Source organism: Otolemur garnettii, unplaced genomic scaffold (genome assembly GCF_000181295.1).
Source record: "Otolemur garnettii isolate 467f Iridium unplaced genomic scaffold, OtoGar3 scaffold00277, whole genome shotgun sequence".
NCBI lineage: Eukaryota > Metazoa > Chordata > Mammalia > Primates > Galagidae > Otolemur > Otolemur garnettii.
Window position 1 is genome coordinate 697500 of NW_003852672.1, and position 17853 is coordinate 715352.

General features: G+C 43.3%; 1 protein-coding gene across 1 annotated transcript in view; it reads right to left on the reverse strand.

Annotated features, from left to right (window-relative positions):
• Nucleotides 1–17853, reverse strand: part of IQGAP1 (IQ motif containing GTPase activating protein 1) — a 111668-nt gene that overhangs the window by 22195 nt on the left and 71620 nt on the right. Inside the window, exons 16-26 of the mRNA XM_003803085.3 lie at nt 12463–12553; nt 12109–12276; nt 11316–11458; nt 6162–6332; nt 5410–5493; nt 5241–5312; nt 5081–5150; nt 4515–4723; nt 3132–3287; nt 2716–2879; nt 1792–2016 (exon numbers count right to left, since the gene is read on the reverse strand). Of these exons, the coding sequence (XP_003803133.1) occupies nt 1792–2016; nt 2716–2879; nt 3132–3287; nt 4515–4723; nt 5081–5150; nt 5241–5312; nt 5410–5493; nt 6162–6332; nt 11316–11458; nt 12109–12276; nt 12463–12553 (1553 nt within the window). The remainder of the gene's footprint in view (nt 1–1791; nt 2017–2715; nt 2880–3131; nt 3288–4514; nt 4724–5080; nt 5151–5240; nt 5313–5409; nt 5494–6161; nt 6333–11315; nt 11459–12108; nt 12277–12462; nt 12554–17853) is intronic.

Sequence of the window (17853 nt, forward strand, 5' to 3'; positions counted from 1 at the left end):
TGACTGAATTACAACAGGCAAACTGTGAACATAAGAATTCTACAAAAATCAACAGAAATATTTGGTGAGAAACAACTAGATATATGGAATTTATAATAAAGAGTACTGAATATTTTATTACTTATGACATTTAAAAAGTAGGAACAAGTAGGGCAGCGCCTGTGGCTCAAAGGAGTAGGGTGCTGGCCCCATATGCCAGAGGTGGTGGGTTCAAACCCAGCCCTGGCCAAAAACTGCAAAAAAAAAAAAAAAAAAGTAGGAACAAGTAAAAGAAATCAAGGTGCTAAAAACAATGGTTATAGTTAGAAAACAGAGTACCAAATTTCTACAATTGTAGAAGTGAATATTCCTAAAGAGGTGCAATGACGCCACTTTGCTATGCATTTGGAGGCTAAAATATAAGCAGAAAGCTCATGGCTCTGTGATGCCTGCATGCAGGACAATATCCCACCACACCACCCCACCTTGCAAGCTTGGCTATTTTAAAAAGGGTTAAAATAGATTTCTCTTTCATGAAAAGCAAAATAAGACACTAGTTTCTTTTTTTTTGAGACAGATTCTCACTCTGTCGCCCTGGGCAGAGTGCTGTGCAGTCATAGCTCATAGCAACCTCAAACTTTTTGGCTCAAGTGATCCTCTTGCCTCAGCCTCCCAAGTAGTTGAGACCATAGGCACCCACCAGAACACCTGGCTAGTTTTTCTATTTTTAATATAGAAAGGGTCTCACTCTTGCTAAGGCTGGTCTTGAACTCCTGAGCTTAGGGCAGTGGTTCTCAACCTGTAGGTCACGACCCCTTTGTAACAATGAAAATACATCCTGCATATCATTACGATTCATAACAGTATTATAGTTATGAAGTAGCAATGAAAATAATTTTATGTTTGGGGGTCACCACAACATGAGGAACTATATTAAAGGGTCGTGGCACTAGAAGGCATTAAGGAAAGTTGAGAACCACTGGCTTAGGGGATCCACCCATCTTGGCCTGCCACAGTGCTGGATTACAGGCATGAGCCACCGCACCTAGCCAAGATACCAGTTTCTTACAGGCACCCACAAGAAAAAAAATGAATGAAATGTCAGGTGGAATTTTGATCCAAAAATGACTGACATGACCTAAAGGAATTAACTCAGCAGCCTTGAGCCAGTGTCTGTGGGCTGACTGTCAGCTGCGGACGGGTGGGTTGCATTGTTACAAAGGGGTTGTGACCCACAGGTTGAGAACCACTGCTTTAATGAAACACAGTGATCCCACCTAATCTGTACAATCCCTGTGCCTCTAGTGACTTCACAGTCCTTTCAGGTCCTAGACCCTCCACCTTAGAGGGTTCAGACATGAACACTCTGAATCTGGCTCTTTGCAAGCCTGACCCCATCTTCTCCTTCAGGCCTCAGCCAAATCACAGTTCACCTGTTCAGACAGGCTTTCCCTAACCACCTCCTAGTATAGTCCCTACCTAAAACTTCATATAGCTTTTCTCAAGTTTTAATTATACTTTCATATTTATGTATGTATCTGTTTGAACTACCAAAAGAGGGTGGGGAATATGTCTATTTCATTCATTATAGTATGTTTCACTAACTACTGGATGTATGTGTATCTAACACAGTGCCTAGCACATACTAAGTAGTACTCAATAAATATTTGCTAAATAAGTGAATTCATGACCAGGTCAACAATTTAAAGAACTGAATAATTCTCCATTTTTAAACCAAAAATTAATAACTACATTAATAAAAGAGAAAAAGAAAATAACAATGTGAAAGAAAAATGGCTGTGGTTACCATACCTTGCCTCTCCCGTCTGAGACTCCATCTGATTAACCCAAGATTTGTAAATATCCACAGGGTCAGTTTTAATGTTGAGAGATTTGTCATCCATAATCTCCTTCACTACTGGAGCCAAGATCTGTCGCAAGGCATTCTGGCCCCGGGCACCACGGTTGAAACTTACAACCATCTTAATAACTGTAGGATTTCCTGTCACAATCTCTTGAATCTGATCTACCTTTGACCTATAAAGCATCAAATATAAATTCAATTTAAAGTAATCACATAATCTACTTAAAAGATACTCCCACTTAAAGAATCTCCCTCCTAAAAACAGGGTCTTTCTCTAGAAACATTTCCCAACAGAACCTTCCTGCAGCTATACACTCAATTGTGGGAATCATGACTAGGTCCTCTATTAGACAAAAACGTGGCATCTTTGTTCGGATCACTTTTTTTGAAATTACCTCTTAATATAGAATGTTCCCAAAGTTAATTTAGCAAATTATATGTCATTCAACCCCTTCCCCAGAAGTACCATCATTTAATTAAATTAATTAATTAATTAATTAATTTAGAGACAGAGTCTCACTGTGTTGCCCTTGGTAGAGTACTGTGGCGTCACAGCTCACAGCAACCTCCAACTCTTGGGCTTAAGTGATCCTCTTGCCACAGCCTCCCGAGTAGCTGGGACTATAGGCACCTGCCGTAACACCTGGCTATTTTTTTGTTGCAGTTGTTGTTTAGCTGGCCAGGGCCGGGTTCAAACCCTCCAGCCTTGGTGCATGTTGCTGGTGCCGTAACCGCTGTGTTACTAATATAAAATGATGGGCTCGGCCATCATTTTAAAAGTACATGCTGCTTTAGGGTAAGCATTTTTCACAAATTAATTGAGATCAAGGACCCTCAGACAGTGGGAAGGGTCAGTTGCTGATGGTACGTACTTGATCTCCTCCTGCAGGGCTGTCTTAAAGAGCCGCAGCAGCAGGTACTCCTCCCGCTGATTGGATGCGTAGTTGTAGAGTGTGAAGATGACAGAGTCCATGAACTTGGTGGACTTGTTCTGAGGCATCTGAAAAATCAGCTTGGCCAGATAGGTAGGATTGGTCTGAAACAAAACCAAGGGAAAAGTTATTTCTAGATAATATAAAGGCTAGCAAAGACAAAAACCAAAAAAAAAATAAAACCCTCCAAACTAAAAAACCTCAAGTTTTTTAATCTTAAAGGATAAGAATGTGTAAGGAGAAGTAACCCCTCAGTGGAAATCAGAAGTATTTCCAGAGAGAACTATGGGTAAGGTCTTCTTGTATGAAAGTAAATTAAGTAGATTTTTATAACATCTATTCCAGGAGCCACTCACCTGCAGTAAGTAAAACAGGTGCTGATATGCTTCCAATTTCTCCCTTTTCTCCTTGCTCAAAGCCTTGAGACCTCCCTTCTGTTTATTTATCATCATCATATCAGACAACTGTTCCTTATTTTTTTTAGTAAGTTTTTTGCTGTGGGAAACCACATCCTATAAACAAAAACAAATATATAGATCAAAGATTTCAAAATTGAAAATGTGGGCATTGTGGTAGGTCTCCTGCACTGGCAAATCCATATTTCAGAGCCCTTCACTTTCCTTTGTTTCCAGTTACACCAATCAACCATATTCCCACTTTGTTTTCCTATTAAAAACTTGAGCCATAAAAATATCCATTGACGGCTAAGCATGGTGGCTCACGTCTGTAATCCTAGAACTCTGGGAGGCTAAAGCAGGTAGATTGCTTGAGCTCACGACCAGCCTGAGCAAAAATCGAGACCCCCGTCTCTACTAAAAATAGAAAAACGGAGGCAAGAGGATCACTCAAGCACGAGTTTGAGGTTGCAGTGAGCTATGACGCCATGACATTCTACCCAGGGTGACAGCTTGAGACTGTCTAAAAAAAAAAAAAAAGAAAAGAAAAGAAAAGGAAAAAAAATATCCATTAACTCAGGAAACCAACTTCTAGGACCCCACAAGTCTGAAGTACAATAAAAGTTACACAGACGTTAACATTTATTAACTTCAATGTTATTTATAAATAAAAACTTGGAAAACAACTTACAGGTCAAGTAGTAGGGTAGAAAAGAGGTAGATAATAGTATATTTTCAAATGACTTTATTATGCTGACATAATAATATGCTTACAATATACTTTAAATATTATAAATAGGGTGGCACCTGTGGCTCAGTGAGTAGGGCACCGGCCCCATATACCAAGGGTGGCGGGTTTAAACCTGGCCCCGGCCAAACTGCAACAAAAAATAGCTGGGTGTTGTGGTGGGCATCTGTAGTCCCAGCTACTCAGGAGGCTGAGGCAAGAGAATCGCCTAAGCCCAAGAGCTGGAGGTTGCTGTGAGCTGTGACGTCATGGCACTCTACAGAGGACTACAAAGTGAGACTCTGTCTCAAAAAAAAAAGAAAAAAATTATAATATTTGTGACTATATGAAAGAGTCTTATCCTCTAATATTAAGTGAAAATGTAGGACACAAAATCATGGTGGGGTGGTAGAATTAGGGGAGGACTTTTTATCTTTTATCTATCTAAAATTTTGTCTATTAGTTTTACTTCCTACATAATTTTTAAAGATTTTATTGTGTTAGCTGAGAAGAAAGTCAGCCTCCACCTGCCTGGTCAGTCAGAAAGAGGAGATGGGGGGACACTGCAGGATGACAGTGCAGGGGACCCTGAGGTCCCTGCTGGCCCTGAACCATACCTGCAGTGTAATCTTGTTTTTGACTAGCAGTCCAATTTTGATATCCATGAGATTGAGGTCATTCTCCAGCTGTTGGTTAGAACGAATGAGGGTGATAACCTCTTCCCGCATTTTCATAAGATCAATCTCCTCCTGAAAATCCTGGTCACTCTGGTCCAGTAAGTGGACAAATTTTCGGACCACAACCATAGGAGGATCCTCAGCATTGACTGACAGAAAGAAAGCAACCATCAGACAGACAGTGGGGTTACCAGAAAAACTTATAAGTCTTGGGAAATACCAGCATTGTCTTGAAAAAGCAGTTGGACTCACACCTTAGGGGTTCATTTTTGAGGTGTGCTGACACACCAGTAGGTGCAGTATTCTCGGGCATGCCATGGCTATGTTGTGATAAAGACAAACACAGCAAGCACCAAGGCATCTATCCAGCCACATGCAAACAAAGGGGCTCGAATCACAGCACCCCACTCCCCAAGCCTTGCCTTTGGGACAACAAAGAGATCCGTGGAGAATACCCAGAACCTGATGGTTGTCAACCACTGCCTCAAGTCCTCATGGTTACTCACTGAGAGTCTTGTAGTCATCGCGAGCTTTGTTTGCCCGAATAAAAGCCTGGATTTTGATAATGTCATTTATCTAAGGAACAAAAAAGAAGATGAAATTCCTTTGTCCATTAAAAATATGGCAGAACCAATTTACTGGCCCTTAACATCCAAGGGTACTTACATGGTCTCGGAAATACTGCAGGCGATCTCTATAGCGCTTTCTAGCTTGATGCATCCTCGCCAGGGACTGAATCTGAGGAAAACAGATCCTGGAGATTAGAAGAGGCCTTCACCTCCACACAAGTCAGACTTGTGCCCCGCATGCAGAAACCCTGCTCTGGCTGCCATACCTTTACAACTTCATCTTTATGGGAGCGCAGGTAGGCCAAACGATCTTGATATGCCTTCTTCTGCTTGTATCCTCTCCACTGAGACTAAAACCATCAAATCACAGATAACATATTATTCCCCAAGGACCACAGATGACATATTATTCCCCAAGCTAAAAAAAAAAAAATCTCTTCTTGATATATTATCCAAGTGCAACTCTGTGATGAAGCTTTAGTAAGGACTGCTTCCCAGGGCAACACGGGCACAGGCTGAGCCTCCACCAGGAGGACCCCTGACATCACACAGCACTTCACACTATTTGAAGTGCAGCCATACAGATCCCCTTATTGGCCTCTTACAACAAATCAGGGGAGGATGATAAGATAAAATGGGACATTATTATCTCTGGCTCACAGATGAGGAATAAGCTTAGATTTGCCCCTACCTGGCAGCAGTGGAGCCATAATTCCTGACTCAGGACTATTTCTGTGACTGTGTGTTATTCTGTCACTGAAGCAAAATCACAGTGTTTCACTCTAATTTCACATCTTAGATAAAGGCTCAGTCTCAGAAGATAAGAGGAGGTGCCTGAGAACTGACGCTTTGCCACCATCAAGCACACTAAGATGGCAGGAATGGTAAGAAGGGTGCCTGTCAGCAGGAGACAAGACCACGAGGCCAGAAGCCAAGAAGCACACTCAGACCTTCACACACAGTGTGTGGTTTATCACCCTGCTCTAGAACGCAGCTTGTTTAATAGGCTCTGAAATACCTGAATGCAGGTGATGGCAGGGATTTGTTTCTTCAAGAAATTCATCCTGGAACGGAATTCCTGTCGAACTAAATATCCACGGCAGCAAGCCTGCAGCTTTGTGATCAGGCCTTCGTTGGCTAGCCAAAGCTGTTCTCGGTTATATGCAGCAGTTACCCCAGAGATGGAACTCTGAAAAACCATTTGGTCACATGAAGACACTCACAGGTGAGAATGGACATAAATTTTAACAAAGTATCATCCATAGCACACAAACTAACCCCACTGCTTCTTCAATCTATACCAGATCTTTTGCTGAGCAACAGGAGCAAAGACCCCAGGTCTCTTTATAGGGCCAGGACCAGGCCGTTCTCACAACAACAACAAAAATCATAAATGAAAACTTGATCATCTTTTACTTATTTTTTTTGAGACACAGACTCACTCTGTTACCCTGGGTGGAGTGCCATGGTGTAATAGCTCACAGCAACCTCAGTCTCTTGGGCTCAAGAGATCCTCCTACCTCAGTCTCCTGAGTAGCTGAGACTATAGGTGCCTGATACAAAGTCCAGCTAGTTTTTCTATTTTTATTTTTATTTTTTGAGACAGAGCCTCAAGCTGTCGCCATGGCATCACAGCTCACAGCAACCTCCAACTCCTAGGCTCAAGTGATTCTCCTGTCTCCGCCTCCCAAGTAGCTGAGACTATAGGAGCCCACCACAATGCCCAGCTACTTTTTGATTGCAATTGTCGTTGTTTGGCCGGCCCAGGCTGGATTTGAACCTCACAGCTCAGGTGTATGTGGCTGGCGCCTTAGCCGCTTGAGCCACAGGCGTTGAGCCAGTTTTTCTATTTTTAGTAGACACGAGGTCTTGCTTTGCTGAGGCTGGTCTAGAACTCCTAAGCTCAAGCGATCCACCCACCTTGGCTTCCCAGAGTGCTGGGATTACAAGTGAGAGCCACCATACCCAGCCAACTGGATCATCTGTGTCATTTAATCTCTGTTACCTACCTACCTATCGAAAGCTGACTGCGCTGGGCACTGTGCTGGCTGCCTGGGGCCACTGCTAACAAGAATGTGGAGTGACAGGTACTCTTTATTGTGAGGAATCCCACAGCATAGGATACCCCAAGGGGACTGGCCAGGGACAAGACCGAAAGCCTTACCTCCAGACAGATTGCAATGGTCCTAAAAAGTACCTGGAGGGTTTAGACTGTTACTAAAGGTACTGAAACAGTGAGCTTTCAAACAGAAGAAAACTACCAGATTTATTTTTAAAAACAGCACTATTAGAAGAGTAGCTGACAGGTTAGAGAGAGGAGACTCATGGAGAGAGGATGAGTCAGAATACTGCTACCACGATCCCGTAAGAGAGGCCTGACAGCTACCCTCTCCCTTCTCCTTGGTGTCAGAGCCTTGATTATTTTTCTGGGCAACAATGAGCTCACTTTAAAGATTACAGGAGCCAGGGACAGCTCACACACTGTGAGCAGAAATAGTTTGGCAAGATCTTTAAGAACAGCTGGAATCACGCCTTTTTTTGCTTTGCTTTCCCTTCTTCCTATTTCCTCCCTGGATTAGTGATTTAATGGTTAAAACTCCAAGCTGTCATTGTGGGCAAGGTGACTCTGAGAATGGAAGCCACATGCTAAGAATGACAAAACACAAAGACAGGAAGATCCCAGGGCAAGATGCTATCACAAAGCCACCATGCCTTCTCTGGGCTGCCCAACTCCAGAACTATTTTACGTGAGGAAAACAAAAACAAAAAACCACTGTTGAAGCCTCTATTTTTTCAGTCAGACTGTGTTTGAGGTATCTGCTGGACTTACAGACTATGGATGAAACGGCTGGAGATGAGAAGGCTCACAGGTCTAGACACAGATGTGGGAGTCACGAGCACAAAGGTAAGAGCTGTAGCCAGTGGCTCAAATGAGAACTGGTGAACATGTGGAGGAAAAGAACAGGGCCAGCAGAGTCCTGATAGAACCAAGCAGTGGCTGGGAAAGCAAAGTAGTAGCAAGAGAGATTAAGAAGGGACATTCACAAGTAGAAGAACAATAGAGTTGTACTGGACTAGACAAAGAAGCTGAGGGTTTGAGGAAGGGACTCCAGAGAGGTCAAGATGATAAGCGTCCTAACAATCTGGCAGCCAGAGGTTGTTGATGAATCCAAAGTAACAGTTTTCAGGGCAGCACCTGTGACTCAAAGGAGTAGGATGCTGACCCCATATGCCAGAGGTGGTGGGTTCAAACCCAGCTCTGGCCAAAAACTGCAAAAAATAAATACATAAATAAATAAGTAAATAAAATTAAGTAACAGTTTCACTAAAGTAATGGCTGCACAGGAAACCATACTGCTGTGTGCTAAGAAATGAATGGTCATGGAAACTGAACTAGTAAGGGGAAGACTAATTTTGAGGTACTCAGCAAAGACAAACAATACTATGAATGTACATGAGGCCAAATCGGGGCATCTATGGGTGCTTATTATTTTGTTTTCAAAGATGAGAGATTTAAAGATGATTCTGAAGGCTGATACTTTTAAGTACCAGCAGCGTCAGCATGATTGAGGAGCTTGTCATAAACATAGACTTTCTTGGGGCCATGCCCTACATCTGTAAAATAAAGACTGAAAGTCTTTATTTTAATAAGACCCCCCAGGTGATTCATACACAATAAGCACTGATCTAGGTGATACACACTTGAAAATACTAGCAGAAGAAAGCCAGGCACAGCAGCTCACTCCTAGCAATCCCGGCACTTGGGGAGGCCAAGCTATGAGGTCACTTGAAATCAGGAGCTCGAAACCAGCCTGAGGAACATAGTGAGACACTTTCATTTTAAAAATAAATTTTAAAGAAAAATAATGAAAATGTAAGAGGAGAAAGAGTACAAGGTCAGCAAAGAACAGGGAGAAGATAAAATAAAGCAATAAGATGGACAATGAGCTTCGGACAGGATAGATTTTTTTCCTCCAGAGAGAAAATGATAAAGGATCCAGTGAACATCCAGGCAAGTTCCAAGTACAGAGAGCAGCAGTGGGAAGAGGAAGGATCTATCCTCAATGGCCAATGTGTGGGGGTGGGGCAGGGTAGGTGGCTATGTCACATGCTGAAGATGAGGCAAGATCACCTGTTTAAATTCTTAGGTCCATGTGCAAAACACTACCTAAGCATAAGTGTTTCTGTTTAATAAGATTCTCAATATCAGTCTGCCTGAACGTGCAGCCTGGACTCCTCAGCACAGCACGCCAGGCCCTGGCGCTCCACCCAAGCCTCCCTCTCTGCCCTTTCTCTGCTGCACAGCCCTATGCCAGTTAGCAGCACTGCTTGTCTCCCTGAATGGCCCACCTTCTCCTTGCCCTCCGTGCCTCTCCCTTTTTGTCAACAACAGCCTTTCCTCATTTTCTCACCTGCTAAAATATTATCTATGCTATCTTCCTCCAGGACAAAATTTAAATTTCTCTTAATATTTCCATTATTGTGCTGTCTTCAGAGAACCACTTCTCCCAGTTACTGTAGTACTGAGTTCTGTGCCTGCTGTGTTCACAATACGTGAGCACCTGAAGGCAGAGACTCTGATTTACTTTCATATACCATCAATGCCCAACAGAGTCGAGTTCAGTCACCTGGAAAAGGCATACGTGATAAAGAGGCCAAGGTGGGAGGAGACCATCCTGGGTAAGAGTGCGACCCCATCTCTACTAAAAACAGAAAAACTAGCTGGGTGTTGTGGCGGGCTCCTAAAGTCCCAGATACTTGGGAAGCTGAGGGAAGAGAATTGTTGAACCCAAGAGACTGAAGTTGCTGTACACTGTGATGTCAACCCGTACCCAGGGTGACAGAGTGAGACTCTGCCTCCAAAAAAAAAAAAAAAAAAAGATTCAGAGAGGAGGTGCCTCTTGAGATGGGTGTGCCTGGAAGGACAGGATTCTGACAAATATAGACAGCAAAGGAGAGACATATGATAGCAGAGCTTTTTTTTTTTTTTTTTTGAGACAGAGCCTCAAGCTGTCTCCCTGGGTAGAGTGCTGTAGCGTCACAGCTCACAGCAACCTCCAACTCCTGGGCTTAAGTGAGTCTCCTGCCTCCACCTACCAAGTACCTGGGACCACAGGTGCCTGCCACAATGCCTGGCTATTTTTTTTGGTTGCAGCCATCATTGTCCGGCGGGCCCGGGCTGGATTCGAACCCACCTGCTCAAGTGTATGTGGCTGGCACCTTAGCTGCTTGAGCTACAGGCGCCGAGCTGCAATAGAATGTTTACTGCAGCTCTATTCACAATTGCCAAGAGTGGAATCAACCTACGTGCCCATCAACCCACGCTGGATTAATAAACTGTGGTATAGGTACACCATGGAATACTATTCAGCCATAAAAAGATGGAGACTTTATATCTTTTGTATTTGCCTGGATGGAGTTGAAATACATTCTTTTTGGGGGAGGGGGTGGTTTATCCTCTTTTATTTATTATTCAGAGTAATATGAGGGTATAAATAAATGATTAGGTTACACTGTTTGAAACACATTCTTCTTAGTAAAGTATCATAAGAATAGAAATGAAAGTATCCAATGTACTCAATCCTAATATGAAGCCAACAGAAAAACAACTACACACCCACAGGAGAGAATAACACAAGTATATTCAAGTAGGGGTTGGGAGAGGACAGATGGGGGAGGGGGAGAAGGTGGGGACTATGGTACTCTCACCTGGTGGGCAATGTAAGGGTATACAGCACACCCCCCGGGGGAGGGGCTCAATGACAACTTGAATTTGACCTCAGAAACCCAAACAACATGGCTCGGCGCCTGTGGCTCAAGTGGCTAAGGCGCCAGCCACATATACCTAAGGTGGCAGGTTCGAATTCAACCCTGGCCCGCCAAACAACAATGACAGCTGCAACCAAAAAAAAAACAGCCAGGCATTGTGGCGGGCACCTGTGGTCTTGGGAGGTGGAGGCAGGAGACTCGCTTGAGCCCAGGAGTTGGAGGTTGCTGTGAGTGATGCCACAGCACTCTACCCAGGGGGACAGCTTGAGGCTCCGTCTCAAAAAGAAACACAAACAACATAACCTAATCATTTGTACCCTCATATTAATCTGTATTAAAAACAAACAAACAAACACTTTCTCTTAGCGTCTTCTTACAGGAAGGAAGGTGACAGGTGACCTACCTGGATCTCCTCCCGAGAGAGCTGTGTAGAATTCTGAACAAAGTTTGGGGGTTCGTCCCATCCTCCTTCCTGGGTCTCCAGGTTGTGGTAATAATAATATCCACCTTTCACCCAGTGCTTCGCCCAATTGCTATTATCATCTCCTGACATAAAAAAGAGGAAAGATAAAAGAAATCCACAGCCCCACTCCCCAGTTCTATGTCCAGTGCTATAGGACTCTTCTAGTTAGGGTTAACAACCTAAATGAAGACCACTACGAACATCTGGGAAAGGGGCCCTAAGTCCTTATGACATTAAGGCCTTTTGATGTCTATTTCAGCTCATTCATGTATTACAAAAAGATACCTATGAAGCCCAATTACAGAATTACTGATGATGAGCACTGTTGTCCCCAAAGCCTGTGTCTAAGACCTATGTGTCAGAAAGCTCTTCTCAGAGAAGATTTGCCATCATTCAGCCTCTCCGAAATGGGATGAGAAATCCTACCTTTATAAACTACTTTTAACTGCCCATAGGCTTAGATAATCAGAGCTACTGACACCTGATGAAAGATAAAAGCACCAAATACTCTGCTTGTTCCCACATTCTTAGAAAATTTGTCTTGTTAACATAGCTATACACAAGGGGAGAAAAGATTTCAAAAATAGAGATATTATCTCCTTTAAAATGAGTCTAAATGCTGTATGTCTAAACAAAAATATCTTTGTCTGTGGCTTATCCCTTCCTCTGTACCTGTCCCTCACACACTCAGGCACTCAGCTTCAGGGCACATATTTATTTTCCCATAACTCACCTGCTGCCAGTTTTTTCTTCTTGGCTTCAGCAAGGTCACTCTGGTAAGTTTCACCACATTCAGGGATGACTCCATACAAGCCGACATCAGGGCAGCGCAGGGCAGTCAGTGTTTTCCCAGCATCACCACTTTCCACTGCCTCGTTAATGGCAAAGATTCCTAAGGCAACTATCCCAGAACAAAAGTGTTACCAAAACGCTTAGAATGTGTCTAAATTTACATGGCAGTTCACCTAGCCCTACCTACAGGCAAACTGTGTCCCCAGATCTACCTCGGGCAAGCTGCAGGTTGAGATCTGGAATACCCTGTCACCCTACCCTGCAATCAAACAGAAATAATACAACCCATACGTACATCTCTGTGCTTCCTGAGTGTCTTTGTTGGACTGCCAGATTCCACCTTGAATTTCATCCAACCATAACACAGCGGACTCATCCTGGGTTTCCTGCATGTCGTTAAAAGCAAAACAATATTAAAGGCATGAAATTGGGGTACCTCTGATGGGGGGACTTCTGAGACTCAATAAGATATAGAGGAAGAATTTTAAAATATATGAGACACACAGGTTAGTCAAACGGAGAAGCCAGCCATTGGAAACCTAGCAAAGGCTGCAAGGGAATCGGCTCTGACGCAGGAGAAGAGCAGCAAGGTGCGCTCAAGCGCCTCAGGGAGGCAAGGGCAGCCGGCAGAAGCAGGAAGAGTAGATGTGCTGGGGCAGGCCCAGTGACCTCTACAGTGTCACAGGCCAGGCTATGTAGATCAGTGTGCACTTCTCACCCTCCTGTGCCAACAATATTCAGAGGAAATTAATGTTCTCTATGACTGCTAATGTTCTGAGACTGTCAAACCTGACTTAACCAGAACCTCTGAATTATCATATTTAAAGCCAGAAGTCACTATAGACAATCTAAACTCATTAATAGCTTATACTCTAAAAACTGATGTTAAATCAGTGGTTAGGAACTTAAAAGCACATTTTCAAACAGATACATTGTAATAAACAGTAATTAGTTTCCTCAGTGTGGCCAAGAAAAGCCTCACTCACCAGGGTGTAGCCGACTTGGGGACAGAGGTGACACAGTAGAAGAAGTGGTTTACTTCTCTCTTACTAAATTTGGTTTTAAACCTTTTTTAATAAAATGTGGTTTGTTGTTGATTGTTTGCTCCGAAAGCCGGTTTGAATAAAATTGGACCAGCAGAACTAGCTGCCTTCTGTCTCTTTCAATACCAGGAATCTAGCTACCTCCTCTGACAAGGGAAGTAAGTGGCTGTGTAACCCTAGGTGGCTGCCAGTGCCAGTGCCAGTTAGCACAGCAGGTGCTCCTATCCACTTGTTCTCAGCATGAGAGCAGGAGCTGGAAACCACCAGGAGACCCAGTTAGCCCTCAGTGGTCACACTTGGGTTCTATAGCTTCACCTATTTCAAAGTGTGGGAAGGTCCTGGGATGCCTAAGGAGTTCCTAAGGTCTTTATAAGAAGGTGTCAATTCAGCAGATAAATGTGGAAGTCTTTTCTAGAAAAGGCAAGGCACCTCAGGTTTTTAAGTGGCCAGGCTGTGAGAGTCATGTTTGTAGTGATCCTGGCAGACCTAACACAATTAACATGCTCCTTGGGCCTGAGCTGATAGCAGTGGGAAACAGTAGCTCAAAAATCCACTTAGAGGGCTAGGCTTAGTGGCTCATGCCTACAATCCCAGCACTCTAAGAAGCTGAGGCAGGTGGATTGCCTGAGCTCAGGAGTTCAAGACCAGCTTGAGCAAGAATGAGACCCTGTCTCTAAAAATAGTCAGGTGTTGTGGGGGGGCACCTGTAGTCCCACCTACTTGGGAGGCTGAGGCAAGAGGACTGTTTGAGCTCAAGAGTTTGAAGTTGCTGTGAGCTATGATGCCATAGCACTCTACTGAGGTTGACAAAGAAAGACTCTGTCTCAAAAAAAAAAAAAAAATCCACTTAAGAGCGCTTGATGTGAATATCACTTGCCAAGGCACCAGTGAGGCAGAAAAAACTCAGCCAATAGCTATAACTGTGAGATCAGATGAAGGAGGGCCTGAGCTCCAGGGAAAAGTAGAAAGTTTCACTGCTTAACAGTCAAAGGCACCAAACCTTAGGGGAGGCTTGACTTCCCTCTGCCTCGTGGTGGAGAGACACAAAACTTTACTCAGAAGGAAGCTGCCACAATCCCTGCAATTTACTGAGTGCTGGTGAAAGGATAAGGCCAATGCCTATTGTGCATATTGCAAGGGTACATGTTAAATATATTAAAACTATAAATGTCTTAATATAACAATTAAGTGAGGTAAAGGCTATGTTAACCAGTTTGATGTAAGCATTCCAAATTGTATATAAAATCAGCACACTGTACTCCATAAATGCAGTAATGTACATAGTTATGATCTAAACAAGCAACAGAACTATAATATGAAACCCAAGAGAAGAACCCATCAGTGAGCAGGAAAACACAACACAAAACACCCCTCCCCAGAATGGAGGAGGACAGTGAGACAGCACACGCCACTCATCCTCGTGTAAGGAAAGGACAATTAAACCAAGATGATGACAAAACCCAAAATCCTCCTAGTTAAGTTTATTTGTGAAGAGTTCGTCCACGATTTAACTGACCCAGTGCATTAAAATCTTGGGCTGGATATTACAGCAAATACTGAGATAAAATAGATTTACTGAAAAAAATGTATATGAAATATATTAAAGTATAGCCCCCCAGCAATTCTGACTGACACTTAGAAACACACTGACTGCATTTCAGAAGACATAAAGAGATAGGGACCAGAAATAAGAATTACAAAGAGAAGTGAGGCTGGGCACTGTTGCTCATATCTGTGATCCCAGCATTCTGGGAGCCCAAGGCAGGCGGACCACCGGAGCTAAGGAGTTTGAGACCAACCTAAGGAAGAGCGAAACCCCGTCTCTACTAAAAATAGGAAAACATGCCAGGTGTTGTGGTGGTGCCTGTAGTCCCAGCTACTCAGAAGGCTGAGGCAGGAGGGTCTCTGGAGACCTATTGCTGTGAGCTAGGCTAAGGCCACTGCACTCTAGCCCAGGAGACAAAGTGAGATCCTTTTTCCAAAAAAGAAAATAAAAATAAATTAAAAATAAAAAAACAAGAAAATAAGGTGTTTGGAGGTAAAAGGTGAAAGAGCCACTAACAGGGGTTGCACTCACCTCTAGAGGGCGCCTCCCACAAGCAAAATTTCTAAATCCCTCCTCTTGACTACATGGCAGGTCTGTACGTGTGATGACAGATAAATCTATCTATGAATACAGATGTAACCACATACACATACACAACGATACAGCACATTTATCAACCACACAATAGAAGCACTGACCAATCAGAATGGGACAGAGTCCTGTGGCCCTGATGATTCAGGTCATCAATCTCTTGGTTGCTATAGAAAAGGAATCTCAGGGACAAAGGCAGAATTGCGGGATGAGGAATGGTGGCACAGATTTGGGAGGGTTGGGACAGCAGCAATGTTGAGACCACAGTGCCCAGACTCACTTCTCTTTGTAATTCTTATTTCTGGTCCCTATCACTTTATGTCTTCTGAAATGCAGCCAATGTGTTTCTAACTGTCAGCAATGTACCAAACAAAACCAAAGTATTTCAGTATCCTAACAATGGGTAGAGTGGTGCTGGTACACCCCAGGTGATTACTAGCTACATGCATGTAAGCAGGTATGTGCATGTGTGTACACACAAGGGGGAGCAGAGCTTTAAAAGTCATAATTATAAAATGAGTTTCTGGGCTCGGCGCCTATAGCTCAACCGGCTAAGGCACCAGCCACGTACACCTAAGGTGGCGGGTTCGAATCCCCAGCCCGGACCCGCCAAACAACAATGATGGCTGCAACCAAAAAATAGCCAGGCGTTGTGGCGGGCGCCTGTGGTCCCAGCTACTTGGGAGGCAGAGGCAGGAGACTCGCTTGAGCCCAGGAGTTGGAGGTTGCTATGAGCTGTAATGCCACGGCACTCTACCCAGGGGGACAGCTTGAGGCTCTGTCTCAAAAAAAAAAAAAAAAAAAAAAAAAGAGTTTCTGAAAATCCCTGATACTTACATCTTAGCATACAGATTTTATGCCTAAATGACTAGTAGCCTACTGTAGAAAGGGTTCCAAAGGCACTAAATGTAAAGGAAGAGAGGGCCAGGTACAAGGGTTCATGCCTGTAATTCCAGCACTCTGGGAGCCAAGGTGGGTGGATCCCCTGAACGCAGGAGTTCAAGACCAGTGGGAGCAAAGTGAGACCCTATTTCTACTAAAAATAGAAAAGTTAGCCAGGCATTGTGGCAGGTGTCTGTAGTCCCAGCTACTTGGGAGGCTGAGGAGGCAAGAGAATCACTTGAGCCTAGGAACTTGAGTTGTTGTGAACTATGATGCCACAGCAATCTACCCAGGGGACAGCGTCAGACTGAATAAAAAAAAAAAAAAAAAAAAAAAAGAAATTAAATAAACAAATAAATAAACGAAGAGAGAAGTGACATAAGTGAAAATGGTAAAGGGCCTCTGAAAATCCTCTCTACTATAAAACCAACAGAAATACTGGCAAAAAAAAAATTATCAAAATCAGCTTTTTAAAAACTATAGGGATTAACCAAAGTCTTACAGAAATTGGAGACAGGTTATCCGAGAAAAACAGCTGAATCTTGGTAAGAACAGTCATATTCGTGGTGTTTTAAATTGTCCCCTTCCCACACACCTGTTCTCTCTCATTCTAAGAGAGTTGTCACTAGCTGGTTTTTCTCGTCGTCCCCTAGAACATACACTCACAAGGCTGTTTGTATCTGACTTGACCAAAAACTCACCCAGTGTCAACAGTCTTTTCTCTAGGAGCATTTGTCAAAAACAGTAAGGGCAACAGTTTAGGCAAACAAACTAACCAAAAGCCTGAGAAGAAAAAGCTGGAGAATGAGATGTCCATCAAGAGCTCTGAAAATCTGACCTATTCCTGAATAGGAATGCAGATGCCCACATTGCGTGTGTGGACTATGCACATGTCTCGAAAGGATCTGCTAAAGTTCTAAGCTTTCAGGCTGACCTTTCAGCTCTGGGTGTGCAGGAAGAGAAAGTTAAGGTAACACTGTACCGCCTGGCTAAGGGCTGATGGTGCATCCCAAGTGCACACACAGCTGACCACTAGCAAATGGAGTACAGACTTCAGCAGACCCAACGAAAACGCTAACTTTACATAATAAACTCAGAAAAGTTACCAAACAACGGCCACCAGTGACAAGAACAAACCTTCAAAAGGGGGTGGAACCTGATTTCCAGGGTTGTAACATTATTAAAATGTCTGGCTTTTAAAGAAAAAATTACAAAACAGGCAAAGTAATAAGAAAGCAGGTCCATATACAGGGGAAAAAAGAGGATAACAGAAATATCCCAGAGAAGGGGCAAGTTAGACTCAGAGACAAAGACTTTATCAGCTATTTTAATTTTTTTTTCAAGAACTAGAAAGGTGTCCCTCCTTTTGACCTTTCTGCTGCATATCCGAAGAATAAGAGTTGTCTTGGGCCACACATTAAATACACAAACACTAACAAAAACTGATGAGCAAAAGAAAAGATCTGCGCATACTTTTTACAATATCCAGCACCACAGAGAAGTTAAATAGTCCTTAAATAATCTGCAGCAGGCTGCAGGCTGAACACCCCTGAAAAGAAAATCCTGCCTAGAGCACTAAAGAAAAGTATGAGAACAATGTCTCACCAAATAGAGAATACCAATA